General features: G+C 48.9%; 1 protein-coding gene across 1 annotated transcript in view; it reads left to right on the top strand.

The window, feature by feature from the left end:
• Positions 1 to 19,055, top strand: part of SFRP1 (secreted frizzled related protein 1) — a 43,335-nt gene extending 24,280 nt beyond the window's left edge. Inside the window, exon 3 of the mRNA XM_052661362.1 lies at positions 15,618 to 19,055. Within this exon, the coding sequence (XP_052517322.1) occupies positions 15,618 to 15,940 (323 nt within the window). The 3' untranslated portion in view covers positions 15,941 to 19,055. The remainder of the gene's footprint in view (positions 1 to 15,617) is intronic.
• The last annotated feature ends 784 nt before the right edge of the window (positions 19,056 to 19,839 follow it).

Here is a 19,839-nt window from a genome sequence, read left to right as displayed (position 1 = left end):
GCTTAGACAACACGGATGTATTCTCTCCCTGTCTTGGAGGTCAGAAGTGCGATTAAGGCTCCTGCTGGAGTCTGTGCTCCGCACCCACCCTCCTGGCCGGGGGTCTCCTCTGGGCCCACTTGACCCTGAGGGCAGCAGTTTCTGCATCCATGGGCGAGTCTGTTGATGATATATTTATTTATTTTTTAAAATCTCTTTGATAAGGGCTTCCTAAGTGGCATTAGTGGTAAAGAATCTGCCTGCAATGCTGGAGACACAGGAGATGAGGGTTGATCCCTGGGTTGGAAATATCCCCTGGAGGAGGGCACGACAACCCACTCCAGTAATCTTGCCTGGAGAATCGCCTGGACAGAAGAGCCTGGTGGGCTACTGTCCTCAGGGTCGCAAAGGACCAGACAGGACTTACATGACTTAGCATGCATGCTCTTTTTAAGAAGTGGCTTTCCTGACACAGCCCCTGAGTGGGGCTCCTCATCCTGTTGCTCTGTTCCCCTCGCACACGTTCCCCCCAGGCTCTCAGGACCCAGATCTGTCCCCATTCCCTGTGTGTGAGGCTCCGAGTGGGTGGAGAGAAAGAAAAGAGACTCAGTGAAGGTCGGAGGATCTGAAAGCAGGAGCCAGTATGCACCCAGCTGGGGGCTGATTCCACCGGCCGCCGGGAGTGCCCACCCTCTGAGCTCGGCAGGAGCTGGGACCCTCGACAGTGGAGAGGAGGCCAGCTCTCTATATTTTATCTATTGCTTTATACAACTTATAGTTACTAAAAAATATGGCTATATTCCCCATGTTGTACCTACGTCCTTGAGCCTGTCTTACCCCAGTCGTTTATACCACCCACTCCTCAACGCTTATCATGCACCTACCACTGGTTACCTCTAGTTTGTTCCTGTATCTGTGAGCATGCTTTATTTTTTCTGTTATATTCACCAGTTGCATTTTTTAGACTTTAAGGATCACATATAAGTGATATACGGTATTTGTCTTTCTCTGTCTGACCTATTTCACTTAGCATAATGGCCTCCAAGTCCATCCACATTGCTACAAATGGCAAAATCTCGTTCTTTTTCATGGCTGAGTAATATTCCATTGTGTATATGTACATCTTTATCCATTCATCCGTGGGTGGAGACTTAGGTTGCTTCCATGTCTTGGCTATCATAAACAATGCTTCTATGAACCCTGGGAGGAGGGCGGGCACATATCTCTTTGAATTAGTGTGTTTATGTTTTGGGGGGATGTATGCCCAGGAGTGGGATTGGTGTGTCATATGGTAGTTCTATCTTTAGTGTTTGGAGAAACCTCCATACTGTTCTGCACGAGGCTGCACCTCTGCACCTGCCTGGCAGCTTTGGGAGCCAGGAGAGGGAGAGGGGACTCCATCCCTTCCTTTCCACCAGGACTTTCTCTACCACTTCCACTCCAGCCACATCTGTGAAGCACACATTCCCCCTTAACACACGGGCCACCTCCTTGTTAGGGCGGCCACTTATCCTCCTTGCCCAGGACCATCCCAGTTTATTCCTGTTGTCCAGCACCTGAATGAATGGCTCTCTTTCTGTCTCCGAAGTGTCCTGTTTTGTAGGCTCCGTTGTAGAGCTCTCACCTCCCCACCCCTTAACTTGGGCTTTCCCCTGCTGGACACCTCAGGAAATTTCACGGGATGATAGGGAATTGAAAACTTTTTGGATGGAAAATCTGGTTGAATGCACTCTGGGTTGATCGATGTTTAATTTAGTGTCTTGTGGGCTCGCTGTGGAGCCTTGCTTCTGCTCCCGAGGCAGCAGCACCTCTTAAAGGACAGAAAGCAGCCTCTGAACACCCGCAGGAGTCATCATGAACTGTAGGCTGTGAGCATCTTATTTGCTCAAAGTGAGAAATGATTTCCCAGGTGGCTCACAGGTAAAGAATCCACCTGCCAATGCAGGAGACATAAGAGATATTGATTCAGTACTTGGGTTGGGAAGATCCCCTGGAGGAGGGCATGGCAACCCACTCCAGTAACCTTGCCTGGAGAATCCCATGGACAGAAGAGCCTGGCGGGCTACAGTCCATAGGATCACAGAGTCAGACGTGACTGAATGACCAAATGCGCGTGCACATGCACGCGCGCACACGCGCGCACACACGCGCGCACACACGGTGCAGTGGCCGCCTGCCCAGCCCGAACACAAGGTTGGTTCACCTGGACCTTAGCTGAGCACGCCTGTGCTTCAGGTGGGGAACGGTGCCGGCCAGGGCCCCACTCCTCCTGGCATAGTTAGTTTCCCCTTGAGATTATTTATGAGTTGGACTCCCAGGAATCAAACCCCAGCTCTGCCATTGACCCGTGGGACCTCGGCCAGCTTCTCAAGTCATCTCGCCTTACTGATCCGGATCAGTAAGATCAGAAGTGTCTGCCCCATGGGGTGGCTGAGGGTTCGGCGAGTTAACGTGTGAAAGAGCTTAGACCAGGGCCTGGCCTGCCGAGTATATCTGTTGGCGACGTTGTTGCCGCTGAAGCCGGGGTTTGTGTGATTAACATCAGTCTCACCAGTGAGGCCGTGACCTTCGGGACAGCCTGTGCTGTTTACATCTCTTGGTTCATCGGTGTATCCCGTCAGTATTAGCCGAGCTCTGGGGTGTGTGGGGCACCCTCTAGTCCAGGGATGGGGCTGCAGGAGCTCACGTGGGAGGGTGCGGGAAGGCACGCTCACGGCCACGCCCACCTGAGCCGGGTCACCGTGCAGACAGTGGGGGGCGGGCGCGAAGGTCAAGGCTGGACCGGGCCGGGGAGGCTTCTGGAAGAAGATGGCCTGGAGCTTGACCGGAAGGATGCCTAGGAAAGGAAAACGGCAAAGGGCTGAGGTATGCCTCTCGCCGGCTCTCAGACGGGAAAGTCATAGCCGATCTGGGGATCTCCCAGCTGAGGGGTCAGGGCCTCTCCTCGTATCCGTGAGATGGGATTCTGTGAAGCCTTCCCTGCCACCAAGCTGGGACATGCTCTGCTGGGGCTGTCTTTTGAGTTTAGACCGTGCCATGGCCATCGCTGGACTCTTGAGCCATTGTGTTCCCTGTGGGCTGACCTGTGGCCACTGTCAGCGGGGTCCCTGGACACTGAGCAAGCGAGAGCAGCCCGTCCCACCTGAGATGGAGGGTTCTTTTCCTCGGAGGATCTATGCTGGATTTCAAGACAGAGAAAGGGGACGTGAAGGTTTAGACAGATAGCCTAATGGAATGGAAATCGATACGAACTGGTCCAAGTGGCTCCATGAAGACCCAGAGAAGTCAAGTGATTGGTACAGAGGTTAGTGATGGAGTCCCAACCAGAGGCTGGAGTTGGCTGATTCTGGGCTTAGAGTCCTTTCCTCTGAAATGTGCTACCTCTTGCTGTCAAAGCCTTGGTTTTCCTGACTTTGCAAGATTCCACTCCTGCAGGGTAGCAGCCCCCGAGACCTCAGTGATTCTGAAAGTGGCACTAGACCCGCTTGCTCGAGGTCGGCCGGGTCTTGGACATGCCCATGCTGACTTCAGCCTGAGCTTTAATGCGTTTGGAGGGCTGTCCTGGGCCTCCAGAAAGTTCAAACACCATCCAAGAAAGAGTCCTCAGAGTGCAACAGTATGAATAACCAAGGTGATCAACCAAACAGCCCACCCTATCCCCAGCCTCCCACCCTTTGAAACTAGTGGTTCTCAAGTGTGCTCCCAAGACCAGCAACATCAGCATTGCCTGGGGACAGGTTAGAACTGCAGGTTCTCGGGCCCCATCCCAGTGCCGCTGCGGGGGCTTCTGGGAAATCTGCATTTTAACCAGCCCTCCCCCTGAAGATCCTGAGGACCCCTCTCTGGAGCGTCTTTCAGAGTCCGGACTAGCTCACAGCTTTTCCTCGTCCTGTTTCTGAAACCCAGTCTCCTTCTTTTTCTGTCCAAGAGACCATTGCACACTCCAGCATGCCATGTGGGCGAACCCTGGGGGGTGGAATGCAGGGGAAGGGAAAACCAGTGACCCCTCCCAGAGGAGGACTGCTTGCCTTGGCCAGTTGGCCTGGACTTAGAGCCAAGATTCCATCAATCCTCATGATTGACTTTATTTAAGCGAGTCTCCTGTTCTCCTCTGCCTCCTGCCTGGGGACGTGGTCCTCCTGGGAAGGCGAGGGTCCCGGGCCTCTGCTGGCTGGGCCGCTAGTGCACACGCTGTCCCAAATAAAACCACGCCAGGCAGCCCTTTGCTCTCATAGTGGGGCTTGCATTTTGCACCATTAGCTTCAATCAGTGGGGATTTAACACAATCCATGAAATCAAGCAATTAGGCAGTGAGATTCTGGATGGCTGACAGGGACGCTGCACGCCTGGCTGTGTGTGTGAGGGCCTTGTGAGTGTGTCGGTGCTGGGGGCATAAAGTTGCGAAATCCACTCTCCTGCCTTAACTGCCCCCTCCCCCCACCAACTCCGCAAGCTATCTGGGATCCAGAAGACAGGACAATTTCAATGAAATAATTTGCCCCAAATAAATTGCTCAGGAACATTTTCTACGTCTGCTGGGTTTATTTATTTATTTTTTTGTAAATGAGAGAAAAAGAAAAGCTGCTTTCAATAATTTTTTTGTTTGTTTTCTTTGGGTTTTTCTTTCTTTCTTTTTTTTTTTTGTAGCATCTGTCCTGTAGTCAGTAGATGCATGTAAATATGCCACATGTGGTTTGTGGTCGGGGAGAGAGTCTGCGTTACTGTGACCAAGCACAAGCCCCTTTTCTTTGCTCAAGGAATTAATGATGCAAACCCCGGCCCCTGCTGGGAACGGAGGTCTGTGGAGTGGCCTTCGCGGGGCTTTGTCAGCAGGACTCATTTGGATCCGTTGCTGCAGCCTGGACCCTGCTGAGGGTTGGAAGGAGCCTCAGCTTCTCCGGGCCCTGCCCTTACCCATCGTGGTGACCGAATCTCATTTGCCCAGTCGGCTTTGGGGATGGCACTTGCTGCCTCAGGGTCGCCCACCCAAGAGATTCGTGAAAATGGGGCCAGAATGTAGAAAATCAGGTCGTCTCTGTCTTACCGCTCAGTGAGGTCCGCTCTCTGAACAGGTTTTTGCCCCCCACCCCCACCGGGAGGATGGGCTGGACGGGGGATGTAAACTGTGGTTCCTTCCTGGTCCTGGGGGCAGGGAACGAACAGGACACTTGGGGAAGAGAATAGTCAGTCTTGTCGTCCCGGCTGTGTGTGTGAGGGCCTTCTGAGTGTGTTGGCGCTGCTCAGATCCTCTGTTTGGGAACTTCAGCCCTGTCTGCCAGAGAAAGGGATTTTGGAGAGCAAGTCACTAGGAATCGGTGATGTCAGGGGTTACTTGCCCCAGGAGGATTTTTTTATTAGCATCTCTTGGAGACAGTGTATCTGATGGCTTTGCCAGCGGTCCCCAGAATCTGCAGGGACCCCATGCCATCCTCCTCCTTGCTGGGAGGCCCTGTGACCTCAAGTAAGGAGGTCTGACTGAGAGGCAGGGAACAGGGTTCCCAGCAGAGCTTGTGAGTACCTTCAGCCTTGGGGAGGCAATTCAGCTGAACCAGGTTGAACATCCCATCCTGTTCAAAGTAAATAATCCGAATGCTAACGTAACTGGTTTTTTAAATTTTATCTGAAAAATGATCGGGTTGACATACCCTATAGGCTACCTCCTCCTCTCAGATGAATGGTGGAAAAAGTAGAATTCCTACTCAAAAAAACCCTTCCTGAGAAGCCCCGAGTGAAGCCAAGCTGCTCTAGCTGAATAGGAATTGAAGGGCCTGGAATCGTAATCTTTGTGTTTCTTTTAAGAGCTCCCATTTTGTGATTCATTGACATTTTATATACATTTCAGCTCTTTCCTAGACAGCAAGCTTTTTTTTTTAATTAAGTTTTTTTTGCTTCAGAATAAATGCAATTTAAAATGTCAAATAGTATTAAAAGTCTTTTAACAAAAAACTGCAGGCCTCTGCCCAATGCCTTCCAACCACTGATACCCACAACCCAGAGGAAGTAATTTTCAGCTTTTTTTTTTTTTTTGGATAGTTAGCAAAATGGAGTAAATAAAGACCATACTTAATTTTTAAAATTTATTTTTAATTGGAGGATAAATGCTTTACAGTATTATTCTGGCTTCTGCCATACAACAGCGGGTATCAGCTATAAGTACACATGTCCCCTCCCTCTTGAGCTTCCCCCCAACCTCCCACCCCATCCCACCCTGCTAGGTGGTCACAGAGTACCAGGTTTGAGCTCCTTGTGTTATGCTGCAGCTTCCCATTGGCTATCTGTTTACACTTGGTAATGTATGTTTCAATGCCGCTCTCTCAAATTGTCCCTCCCTCTCCTCCCCCTGCTGTGTCCAAAGTCTGTTCTCTACGTCTGTGCCTTTATTCCTGCCTGCAAATAGGTTTATCAGTACCGTTTTTCTAGATTCCATATATATGTGTTAGTATACTATATTTGTTTTCCTGTTTCTGACTTAACTTCACTCTGTATAACAGGCTCTAGGTTCATCCACCTCACTAGAACTGACTCAATTGCATTCCTTTTTATGGCTGAGTAATGTTCCATTGTAATGTATGTACAACTTTCTTATCCATTCATCAGTCTATGGACATCTAGGTTGCTTCCATGCCCTGCTAAGTCGCTTCAGTCGTGTCCGACTCTGTGGGACCCCACAGACGTCAGCCCATGAGGCTCCCCTGTCCCTGGGATTCTCCAGGCAAGAACACTGGAGTGGGTTGCCATTTCCTTCTCCAATGCATGAAAGTGAAAAGTGAAAGTGAAGTCGCTCAGTCATGTCCGACTCTTAGCGACCCCATGGACTGTGGCCCACCAGGCTCCTCTGTCCATGGGATTTTCCAGGCAAGAGTGCTGGAGTGGGGCGCCATTGCTGTTGTAAATTGTCGGCTTCCCTGGTGGCTCAGATGGTAAAGAATACAGGGGACTCGGGTTCAGTCCCTGGGTTGGGAGGATTCCCTGGGAAAGGGAATGGCTACCCACTCCAGTGTTCTAGCCTGGAGAATCCCATGGACAGAGGATCCTGGTGGGCTACAGTCCATGGGGTCGCAAAGAGTCAGACATGACTGAGCAACAAAGCAGGGACATTGGGGTACATGTGTCTTTTTCAATTATGTTTTTCTCAGCGTATATGCCCAGTAGTGGGATCGCTGGGTCATATGGCAGTTTTATTCCTAGTTTTTTAAGAAATCTCCATACTGTTCTCCATAGTAGCTACATCAATGTACATTCCCACCAACAGTGCAAGGGCGTTCCCTCTTCTCCTCCTCTTCTGTAGCATGTATTGTTTGCAGAGTTTTTTGATGAGGGCCATTCTGATGGGTGTGAGGTGATACCTCATTGAGGTTTTGATTTGCATTTCTCTAATAATGAGTGTTCAGCATCTTTTCATGTGTTTGTTGATCATCTGTATGTCTTCCTTGAAGAAATATCTTTTTCGGTCTTCCGCCCACTTTTTGATTGGGTTATTTGTTTTTTTTCGTTATTGAGCTGCATGAGCTGCTTGTAAATTTTGGAGATGAATCCTTTGTCAGTTGTTTCATTTGCAAACCATATTTAATTTTAACTTAATTTTTAGACATTACGTATTGATGCTCTACGATTGAGGACAAAGATTTATCTTTTGCTTAATTTTCATTTTTAAACAATTTTTAGTTTTTCATCAAATTCTTGATTTTTAGACACTATTGGTTTTCTGTTATTGCTAATGTCTGTCTTATAGTCTATCCGCTCTTCTTCCCATTCTTCGCAGTTTAACCTTTTTGGTTAAATTGATATTCAGTGTTTAATTTGTTGTAATTATGTAAATACAATTCACAGTTGAGCCGTGTGTGTACTGCGTTTATATTTTCTTTCTTATACACTGTTTCCCTGAGATAGTAGTTACCTCAATTTGTTTACCTGGTTCCTTATGTTATGAATTCAGCCCCAAACGTTCCTGCAGGTCTTCATCCAATCTGCCTGGCCCTTCTTTCCTCCTGTTTCTATCTGCACTGGTTGAGCTTTAAGCCCATCACACAGTTGTCCTGGAAAACCATTCTAAGGCTTCCATTGCTTTTATCTTATGTTAAAGCTTGAGTTTCCTGGTCCTGGGTTGGATTCTGCATTTTTAGAGCAGTTTTCCACGAAGAGATACATGGAAGACTTTTTATTTAAATCATTGAATGTCTGAAGTTGTCTTTCTTCTCCTCAGCCCCACTGAGTTTGACTCAGTACTGAATTTTTTAAAAAACCTTTTATGTTGTGATAGTGTCAGGTAAACAGCAAAGGGACTCTGCCGTACATATACATGTATCCACTCTCCCCCAAACTTCCCTCCCACCCAGGCTGCCATGTAACATTGAGCAGAGTTCCCTGTGCCACACAGTAGATTCTTGTTGGGTATCCATTTTAAATATAGTGGTGTGTACCTGCTGATCCCAAACATCCTAACTATTCCTTCTTCCCTGAATTTGGGAATTTTGAAAGCATGGCTCCATGATCTTTCAGCTTCTAGTGTTGCTGTGGACGAATCCTGTGCTATTCTGGTGCCTGGTGCTTTGCAGTAGATGTATCCTGTCTTTTCCCCTGGAGGATTCTTGTAAGATCTCTTTATCCCTGGTGTTTCTAGATGTCATGATTCATTGACCTGTGTGTGCTCAGTCACTCAGTCATATCTGACTCTTTTCGACCCAATGGACTGTAGCCGCCAGGCTCCTCTGTTCATGGGATTCTCCAGGCAAGAATACTGGAGCAGGTTGCCATTTTCCTTCTCCAGGGGATCTTCCTGACCCAGGGATCGAACTTACGTCTCTTGAGTCTCCTGCTTTGCAGGTGGATTCTTTACTGCTAAGCTGCTTGGGAAAACCCATTCATTGACCTGTGCATGTGTACTAAGTCGATTCAGTCATTGCTGACTCTGTGCAACCCTACGGACTGTAGCCCACGAGGCTCCTCTGTCCATGGGGATTCTCCAGGCAAGAATACTGGAGTGGATTGCCATGCCCTCCTCCAGGGGATCTTCCTGATGTGGGCACTGTTTAATCTGAGAGCTTGTATTCCTCCTTCCTGGAAATTTTTCTTGTATTATTTCTTTGGTATTTTCTTGGTTCTCTGTTATTTGTTTTCTGGGTTCAGACATTGGGCCCCCTGGACTGAGCCTCTCTTTTACCTTTCTTTTCTCCTGTTTCCATCTCTTTGTCATTTTGTCCAGTTTTCCAGGAAATGTTTCCACCCTTATCTTAAAGCACACACGTTTCATTCTTTATTTCTGCTCTTACCTTTTGAAATTTCAAATACTCTTTGGGTTCTGTGAACATTCCTCTCCACAGAATTCCTTTCTCATTTCGTGAACACAGTATCTTCTGTTATTTTTGTTAAAAAGTTTCTTCCGCAGCCTACCTTGTCTCCGTCATCTCCGACTTCTTTTTCTTTCCTGTGTATTCTGTACGTTTTAGTCTCTTGTTGACATTTAGAGGCTTGCCTTTAAATGCCTGCTGATCCTTTTGAGTTTAAGAGTAAATCACTAAGTTGGAACTCTGTGTGTATGCATGTCCTGTGAGTGTGGAGCCTCATTTTGGAATTTCATTGGAGGGAGCTGTGGGTCTTCTCTTTGGGGTTGCTAGTTTTTTCAGATGGAACCCTCTGGGATCCTCTGATTGGGGCTGTTGCTCAGAGTCCCACTCTTCACTACAGGCTTTCACTGAACCCTTAGCGTCAGGGCTGCTCCTTCCCACCCCATCTTCCTGTGTGTCTGGTGTACCCAAGCCCAATCTGTCTGGATCGAACTTTCTGTACCGAATAAACCTCTTGGCTGCTGCTGGACTGGGTGAGGGGTGGTCATCTGGACTCACAGCCCGGCTCGTGGATCTCAGTGCGTCGACCCACGCTTATCAATTCCTATATTTAATGGAGTCTCCGTAACCCCGCTCAGAAGCACCCAGTGGCCCCTAGCTCTTGGGCACTTCTGGGTCCTGCCGTGTGAATCGGTGCTTTCTTGCTCTCAGCCCCCTCTGTCAGCAGCTGGGTTTCCGCTTTTCTTCTCTTCGTCAAGCTGGGATCCACCATCCATTTGCTTTCTGTTATATGAGACGTGATGTCCTCGTTTCTGTACCATTTTCTTGCATATGTTTATAACTTTTCTTAAACTGTAATTTTAGCGGAGTGGAAATGATCATATGCCCAATCTTCGGCAAGATGTTTGGCAAGAAGTGGCCAGGGGTAACGCTTCACAAACATTCCAGATGCTTGCTGGTTGAGGATGCAAAACCTTCTGTCTTTCCATCCCATTGGTTTTAAGCTCTCTGGGATTCTCCCTCGACCCCTCCGGCTCTGGCTCCCACAGGTCATCAGCAACACCCAGGCCCCCGCCCCCCAAGCATTGCCAAGGCCAGTGCTCCGGTCCCACACTCATCTTTAAACTCAACAGCAAGGGAGATCAAGGAGCATTGCTTCCATGTGAAAGCACCTTCCCCGAGAGACACCGGGCTGCCTGGTTTTCCATCCATGCTTCTGATGACTTTGCAGGAACTCCCCAGGGAAGTTCCCTCTGTCTCTCCTCTTCTCTGTACTCTTCACTGTAACGATTATCATCGGTGATCAGATGAGTCACAAAGCTGGGGACTGACTCAGCCTCCTCCCCATCTTCCCCCTTGGGGCCCTTTCTTGCATTCCTGCCGCAGTTCCTCTCTGTGGATCCTGTAAATGCCTGGCCCTTGGCCAACTGTGGCCTCTCATCCAGGCTTCCTGTCCGGGTGATTGGAAGGATGGCGGCCTCATTAGCATAAGCAGGTCGGGAGAAAGAGACAGTTTTGAAGCCAGTGTGGGTTTGGGATGAGTGTAATGAACTTCCTCTGCTCATTTCAGCCTCAGAAAATGTCCAGGCCTTGTGGGGAGGCTACCGAGAGAGGATCAGTTGTGAGCAAAAAAATATGGTTTTGGTGACTGCACATGGAATGAAGCTTTCAAAATCTATCTGAATAGAAGGGGATTGTGTTTGTTTTTAATTTTTTTTTTTTATTGGAGTATAACTGCTTTCCAATGTTGTGTTTGCTTCGGCTGTACAACAGCGTGAATCAACTGTATGTACACATATATCCCTACCTTCTCGAGTCTCCCTCCCACCCCCACCCCCATTCCACCCCTCTAGGTCATCACAGAGCATCGAGCTCTGAGCTCCCTGTTAGAAGGGGTCATTTAATTTTAAGGCTATGGAGAAACACCCAGATGGCCCTAATTGTGACCTTAAGTTTAGGGTTTTCATAGTTTCTGGTCTCTGAATTCTTTTTTTTTTTTTTTTTTTTGGTCTCTGAATTCTTGCTGGCAGTGACCAGCCAGGCGAGAGGCAGGAGTCCCATTCTACTGTCAGAGGATGTTAAGTTGTTGCTAAAAAAATAAAAATAAAAAAGCCAAAGAAGGGTTTTGTTTTTGTTTCGCTTTAGCTCAGGGAAGCTGATATCAAGGGCCCGAGGCAGACGTGGACTCATCACCAGGGGAGTCAGCTCCCCGAGGAGACAGAGAAGCATAGGGACGGGGTGGGGGGTGCGGTGCTGGGGGTGGGTGTCGCTGTCAGCCCAGGACCACCCAGCACGGCCTTCCGGATGGTCACCCTGCCGGCCCGCAGGCAAACGGCACTCTGCGCCTTACAGAAGGAAAATGCAGACTCTGGGAGCTCGAGACCAGCCTCTGTGGTTGAACATGGACCACAGTTTGAACCCAGGACCGGGGACTCCAGCTGCGCCCCAGCTGTAAGCCCAGCCGCTCCATCCTCAGGCTTCTCCTACTCGCGCACCAGCGCCGTATGTGATGCAAACGCAGTCCACGGGCGAAATCCCTGGGGCTCCGGGCTGTCCCCGCGGTGGAGGCTGGGTGGAGGGAGGAGTGGAGTGGGGGGCAGTTCCCCACTCCCCAGCCCCCCGGCCCAGCAGCCCCTGGTTGTGGCATGGTGGGGGTCTGCACACATAGCCGCAAGGCAGGGGGAAATCAACCTGGGACGGCTAATCGCCTATCCAAACATTGTTGGTAATCTGCATCGCTAAAATAAACCCCTGGAAGATGGAAAAGATGGTAGTAATTTCTGGCCACATGTGCCTCCTCTTTCCCACCTCAAAAAAAGAAAGTGAGCCAAATGGCAAGAAGCGGAGAGTCTAATGCAAAACACATGTCCATCACTGGCTTCTCCCTCCCCTCTCCCCACCTATGTAAACCAAATTCCTTGACACGGTCATGGCAAAGGAACATTAATTTTTTGATTTGAGTTGTGATTAAAAGCAACACAATCAAAAGAAGGAAATAGTTTCCACTGGAGCACTAGCATTTGAAACCCCGTCATGGTGTAGTGGGAACCAGAGTGCTCTTCGGGGTCAGGTGTGGGTTCGAGGCCCGAGTCTCTTCTTACGGAGCCTGGCCTTGGTTGTCACCCTGAGTCCTTCGTCTTGATTGTCATCAGTAAGAACGATGGTTGCTATGCATGCTGTTGGAGCCACATAGAGAGTGACTGTCACGTGGGTTCTTTCCCCCAGATGATGGCTCACTTCTCTGCAGATAAGGAGGTGCCCAGTTGTCCCTGGAAATGCACTCATTCCTCGCCCTCCCCACTGCCTCGGTGATGTCATTGATCACTCCTACAGCAACACTGGAATCATGGCTTTAGACCTTGGGAAGCAGTCCAGGGTCACCTGACATGCGTCCCCATTGCCTCACCTCCCTGGAGTCCTGGTTGCCTTCCTTGGGTCAGTGGGTCCTTGCGGTGCAGGGGGTGGGCAGAAATGGAGCTGAACTCACCAAGCCTGGCAGAGAGTTTCTCGGGCTCGTCCCCAGGAGAACTTTCTTGTTCAGTGAGCTACAGACTCACACAGGTGAAGTCATTTCTCAGGCGACCCACCAGGTACAAGGATTATAAACCAACCAGGGGACCGAGCCGAGTGGGTCTACTTGGGCAGACATGGGGGCTTCCCTGGTAGCTCAGCTGGTAAAGAATCTGCCTGCAGTGCAGGAGACCCTGGTGTGATTCCTGCATCAGGAAGATCCCCTGGAGAAAGGATAGGCTACCCACTCCAGTATTCTTGGCCTTCCCTGATGGCTGAGTCAGTAAAGAATCCGCCTGCAATGTGGGGGACCTGGGTTGGGAAGATTCCCCTGGAGGATGGAAGGGCTACCCACTGCAGTATTCTTTCCTGGAGAATCCGCATGAACAGAGGAGCCTGGCAGGCTATAGAGTCCACGGGATCGCAGAGTGTTGGATGCGAGTGAGCGGGCAGAGGCCCCAGAGGCTGACCTGTACTGCTTCCTATTTGATGCTCTCCCACCTGTGGGTCCTCCTGCCTCGTCCTCAGGGTCCGGGTGGGTGGGGGAGTCAAGTGAAATCAGAAGGGCTGGGCAGTGACTGGTTCGGCGGGGGCGGGGGTGGAGGTAAAGCCAGGAGCTCTTTGGGAGACTGTGCTCAGCACACTCCCGTGTGTGCGGGTCTGTCCAGCCTTCGGGTGAGGGCTAGCCCTCTGCTGCTTGGACTAGTCCCCAAAACTTCTGCCACTCTTGGGACTGAAGTCTTTCATCCAGGCCGAGGGCCTGGGGTGTTACATGGGGCCCAGAGGCTGGAGATCTAGAACCCTTTCCGTAAGAGAAGGTGATGGGAGCACAGTTAGTTTCCTGACTTTGACACATCCCCTGAAGATTTGTTCTAGGATTTCTCCCTCCTCCTAATTCTTGGGTTGGCCGAGAATGTGCTTTTACTCAACTAAACATTAAATAATAAAGCCATCACGCATGCAGCGTTACTTTGGCCGGAATAGCTCCTTTCAACCGGGAGGAACTCTTACCATTTCATTAAGTAAAAGCCATTTTGAAATGTGGCTGAACCTGGGAAGAGAGCCCTAACTGTTTTCCCTTATTTTCTTGGTCCATTTAATCAATGCTTGAAATGTCAGCTGCATTATAAAGAATGTTGCAATTCAGCCTGCACAGCACGGTAATTACAAGTGGACACTCAGTCCATGAGTTTAAGTTTAGGATCAATGACTCTGGGCAAGTAAAGGTAACCCTGACACCTCAGTTTTCTCATCTGTTAAATGGGGGGAATAATTGTGCCTTCTGTGTGGAGTTATTAGGTTTCATGGAGGAGGTGCATGGAGAATACTCAACATGCTTGCTGACATCCAGATGCTTTCCTAATCACTAGCTACTGTTCTGTAGCTCAGATTCAAGTCTTTCTTCATGGAGTGTGGGTGGAAGCTTGGAGCTATTTGAAAGAGAGGGCTTGGTGATTTGGAATTCAGAGGAGTTCAGAGGATGGACATACCATCTGGTGACCAGGATCTAGAAATGGTTTCCAGCTCCTTTGGGGCAATCCCTGACCGGCCAGTTTCTGAGGGGAGCTGATTGCTATGGGGATGCTGTTTGTGTTCTTGGTGCATTTCCAATTACAGGATGCCTCCATGCTACTTTACCCTCCCCAGCTAACCCTGTGTAGCCAGCATGGGAGCGTGTTGTCCACACAGTAACACCCAAGCACTGTCGGCTCGGGCTCCGTAGAAATAGAAAGATGAGGAGGTAGAGTTGGCTGGAGGGTTGGCTTTCCCTCTCTGCAGGGAGCCAGGCTGAGAATGGAAGAAGGCCGGGTACCATGTTGGAACTGAGGAACCGCCACCTGGATTTATCCATCAGATGCCCTCCAGGACTCTCTCCAGTGGGTTTAAAGGTCCAAGTCGAGTTTGGTTCTGTGGGTCTACGCTGTGGATAGGATAGCCCATTAGTGGCGCTGTCTAGTGGTTGATAAGTGGTGGACAGCCTGTCAGTGGTACCTGCGGTCTGAACTTCCTAGAGGCACCGTGGTTGGGACCACAGTCCCGATGCTGAAGTCGGACACTGATGTTTGATGCAGTTAGCTTTCCCTTGCTGGCAGCACACACATAGGTCTTGTCTGTCTTATTTCCAGAGCCTGACTTTTAGGTCCTTTGGATGTTAAAAAAAACTAAACCAATAACTTTCTCCTAAAAAAAAAAAAAAACAACAAACTCAGGGTAAGTTTTTTCTTGGAGTGCCGAGGTCTGTACCATTAGATTATATGGCCTTGATTGGTTTAGAGGGTCCCCTTCTTCTCTTGAAGCATTGTATGACCGTCTGAGTCCCAGAGTTTTTAAAAAGAAACACATGATTTGGTTTTGAACATCTGTTTGAGCCACTCATGACATCCTGTGGCAACTATTAAGATACCATCAGATACACCAAAAATAAGGGGCAGAATCTGTGTGTGAAGGTCGCCTGAGACCTTGGTCCTTATCTATAGAATAGATACATATAGCCTCCCTCTTTGAGGTGCTCTTTGCTTTCTATTTCTCCTGCTCTTCAGCCCCCAGGTGGGTTGTGGTTACGGATGAAAAGCCATGTTTGATTTTTTTTTTTAAATTGGAGTATAATTGCTTTACAATGTCATGTCAGTTTCTGCTGTACGACCAAGTGAATCGGCTATATGTGTACATATGTCCCTCCCTCTGGGACCTCCCTCCCCCCAGCCCCATCCCACCCCTCGAGGTCATCTCAGAGCCCCAAGCTGAGCCCCCCGTGCTATCCAGCAGCTCCCCACTAGCTTTTTGAAAAGCCGTGTTCTAAAACTCTCTCCTCTCCTCTTCCCCTCCCTGCCCTCGCCCCTCTAGCCCTGAGGATGAAAATCAAGGAAGTGAAAAAGGAAAACGGCGACAAGAAGATTGTCCCCAAGAAGAAGAAGCCCCTGAAGCTGGGGCCCATCAAGAAGAAGGAGCTGAAGAAGCTGGTCCTGTACCTGAAGAATGGGGCCGACTGCCCCTGCCACCAGCTGGACAACCTCAGCCACCACTTCCTCATCATGGGCCGCAAGGTCAAGAGCCAGTACCTGCTGACGGCCATCCACAAGTGGGACAAGAAAAACAAGGAGTTCAAGAACTTCATGAAGAAGATGAAGAATCACGAGTGTCCCACCTTCCAGTCGGTCTTCAAGTGACTCTTGGGAAGGGGGGGCGGGTTGGGGAGGGAGCCTGGGGGGCAGGGGAGGGGTGAGGGCTGAGCGGACGCCCCTGGACCCCCGGTGGTTCCCCCTCCACCCCCGTGCTCCTTTGAGGTGGAGGGCGGCGTAACCCAGTTGCTTTGCAGCATCGTGACCCTCCCGCCTTCCCCAGGCTCCAGCCCCCCCCCCCCCCCCAACAGGTAGAGCCGATATTTAAAGCCGCACGCCCAGGTGAGAAACCCACTTAGATTAGGAAGCTTCTCAAGACCTATACGTGGAGCAGCACATCCCCGGGGGGAGAAAGGGAGATACAGGCCTGCCAGGTCCACCAGAGACACAGTCACTACAAAAGGCAACGCCGCCGGCCCAGAAAGGGACCATCAGCTAGTCTATGCCTGTGGAACTAGAAACTTCTAACTCTTGGCAAAATGCTTTCCGTTCCAGAGGAATCTTCTCTTTCTGTCCATTGTTCAGACAGAAACAAACACACCACCACACTCACCATGAAGATCAGCTCCAGAGAGTGACCGGTGCGGGGATGGGGAGCTTGAGAAATAGCCCAAGGGAGTACAGTGCCTGGCCCCCGCCTCCGTGTGGTCCTTGACACGGACCAGCCTGTCTCGGATGCCCTGGAGGTGGTTACCATCAGACCCGGCCGTGATCTCGCCTCCTGACACGTGGAGGGCAGCACAGGCCTGCCTTGGGTGACAGAGGTGATGACTCATAGACTGGGAAGGCAAATGTTAGTGGTTTTCAAAAAAAAAAAAAAAAAAAGAATTAAAGGAGAAAAACAGGAAAAAAAAATTTAGAACAGTCCAGCAAATTGGTAGTCTAGGGCAAACTGTCACTGGGTGAAGAGTTTATTAATCTAATTCCTTTGTTTGTTTGTTTCACATTGTTTTAAAGCAACCAACAAACCCCCTGACTCTTCAAGGGTTTTTGTTTGTTTGTTTAAAAAAGTCTCCATGGAGCATTTGGAAAGGTGTGGCAAGATGGGGGACTCTGCATGCCTTTGAGATCACTTTCTAGCTGAGCAGCTGTCTTTCTGGGTAGTTTCTGTGGGAGGTGGATTCTCCTAAGCATAGCTGTGGTTCTCCTTCCTGAGGGGTTCTGGGTTACCCTGGGCCCAACACCACACTAATTTAAACTCACAGTGTGCCCCACTCCTGTCTTTCTTGTGAAGAATGGATTCCTTTGAACTTGATTGCCTAGAGATCAGAGACAGTCAGAATAGGCTGCCTGCCTGTCCTCCTGCACTTAACAAAATATTTTGTTTTCATTTCTGCAGAGGGAAAGTTAAGCTACAAAGGTCCCCATTCCAAGGAGGGAATTTAGAAAGCAAAGCAACTGTGGTTTTTCCCCAAGGGCCCTAAGATAATTCTCACGCCTGTGTGTTAATAAGTGATGTACATAAACCCATTCATGGAAGCAACTTGACTCCTCTTGTTCAATGTATAGGAAGTAATTACCCCCCCGAAAAAAATTAATGTTGATTTCTTCCTCACATCAGATTCTTAATTCTCTGTAACACCTCGAGGACTTTCGTAATTGTCCCTCTGGGTGAATCTGATGCTGCAGTGGAACTCAGGCTCATCAACCCCGTGGCTCCTTCTGTTAACTTTCTAAAGTACAGTCTGAAAACCAGCCTGCCAACCTTGTTACCTACTTGAGGGTTATCCTGATCTAAATGAACCCCTGGCAATTAGTGACCCACCATTTAATACATTTTTTTAATTCTCTCTGACCTTTAATCATAAAGTGTTGGGGATTGTATGTGATTTGCCTGTAATTTTGGATGATTTTTTCAAAAAAAATGTGTGTATATATATATATTAGTGAATTAGAAATATCCTCCTTTCCTATTGTCAACTGAAATTCAGAGCAATTCATGAAAGCCTGGATCTGGGTCTTAGTTTTGATTGATTAACCCAAAAGCTCAGTGTTCTTATGTATCTGCTTGTTTGGACAGAGGGTGTCATGTCACAGGGCCTCTTCAGGGTGGGGGCCTTGGGAAAGCTTCACGTGGGGCACAGCGGTTACTCTAGAAAGGTTATCAGTGAATAGGTAGACTCTAAATGGAAATTCTCAGGTAGGAAGTGGTGTTTTCAGATGAGAGTTCAGAATAAATTGGAAATGTGAATTGCAGCTGCTGGTTTTACCCGGGCCACAGAGCCCCGGACCTGAGGTTCCCTGTGGACATGGGACAGCCTGGGCTGTGACCCGTCAGCCAGTTTAGGGTGAAGAGAGGCTCTGGGTCCAGAGCTGCATTTGATCACAAACCATTGTTTTTCTCAACAAAGGATATGCCGAAACCAACTTGGAGATTCGTGGGCTTGCTCACTCCTTTCCAGAAGAGCGGTGTAGGTGATTTGGTAATCATCCCTAGTGCAAAGATCGTCTTCATAAACGTTTAAAATCATCATCCTGGGTGGAATCCAGAGGGGTCATGGGCAAAACTCAGCTAAATCTTTGAGGAATATCAGTACTTTCCTTAGCAGACAGAAAGTGAGGTGAGAATTTCAAGAATGTTTTATTTGTAGAGCGTCCTGTGTCACCCTTGGCTTTGGGTGGCTGTGAATTAGCACCAAGGGCTCCCTAAGGCATCTGGGTCTGTAAATGACTGAGACCCCATGTGCAAACCTAGAATCTGTCTTTTTTAGCAGACTCCAAGTACCCAGTTGCTGTGCTGTAAGTGTGTGGATGTCTTGGGCTTAGGAGCTCTGTTTTAGGAAAGGTTCCCCTGGAACAATGTGCTGGTCCCCTGACCTGTCACCAGCAGATACATAGGACACAGACGAGATTCCTGTTTCCTCTAGTTCCTCCATGTAGCATTCCTCTTATAGAACCTAAATCTCTTATAAATGCTTTGAATACTGTGAAAATGTTTTACATTCCATTTCATTTGTGTTTTTTTTAAAACTGCATTTTACCAGATGTTTTGATGTTATCACTTATGTTAATAGTAATTCCCATATGTGTTCATTTTATTTTCATGCTTTTCCTGCCATGTATCGATATTCACTTGACTAAAATCACTCAATTAATCAGTGGCAATGTGCATGGTGACTTCTCCCCCCTCAATGGCACACCGTTCACCCTCCTCTGCCACACACATACCCCTTCTCTTCATTTTTTCCAGGGATGTTTTCTGGCCCCCATTCGATACTTTTCACATGGTAATGGGGCATGGTGGGATAGCAGAGTACCTGGGGGCCCCAAGGCACCAGCACCCCATCCCATGTATACCACCTGCTCCCCTGAATCACTTCCAGAAGTTTCTCCCGTCTGTGTGTTCCAGATCAGAGAGAAGGTTAAATACTTGCTCTCCAAGAATGTATTTTCCAACCCTGCCTGAGTTTCTTTTCTATGTTTTTGGTTTCAGATGCTCTTTCCCCTCCAGGAATTCAATGTTAAAATTCCAACTAAGATTTGAAAATTTCTTTGGTATCTGGAGTGAGCCTTAGAGGAAACCATATCTTCCCTGTTAACAGATGAGACGCTCAGATGGGAGATGGCTAAGTTTGCTCAGAGAGTTTGGGGCTTCCAGGTCAGACCGGCATTGCTGGAACCAGACCCAGTCCTGGGGGAACAAGGTCTGAATCAGAAGGTCTGGGTCCTCCCTCTGGACCCGGGCGGTGCACTTGACCAGCCCAGCTTGTCTCATCTAGGCTACAGGTTTCTTGCCTAAGGAGTTCTTCAGTGTGACTTTGTATTCTGTGAGCAATGACAGTGACAACTTCATCTTGTTTCCTGATTAACAAGGCACTTCCAAACTTCAGACAACTGGCCGTTTTGTCCAGAAGTGAGCAAGTTCTCCCAAGTGACCCCCAGACCACACCTAAGCACAGAGATACATTTTTAAGGCTTGGTATGAGGACTTGCAAAAATTCCATTAA

Source organism: Budorcas taxicolor, chromosome 24 (genome assembly GCF_023091745.1).
Source record: "Budorcas taxicolor isolate Tak-1 chromosome 24, Takin1.1, whole genome shotgun sequence".
NCBI lineage: Eukaryota > Metazoa > Chordata > Mammalia > Artiodactyla > Bovidae > Budorcas > Budorcas taxicolor.
This window is presented reverse-complemented; position numbering and strand designations above follow the sequence as displayed.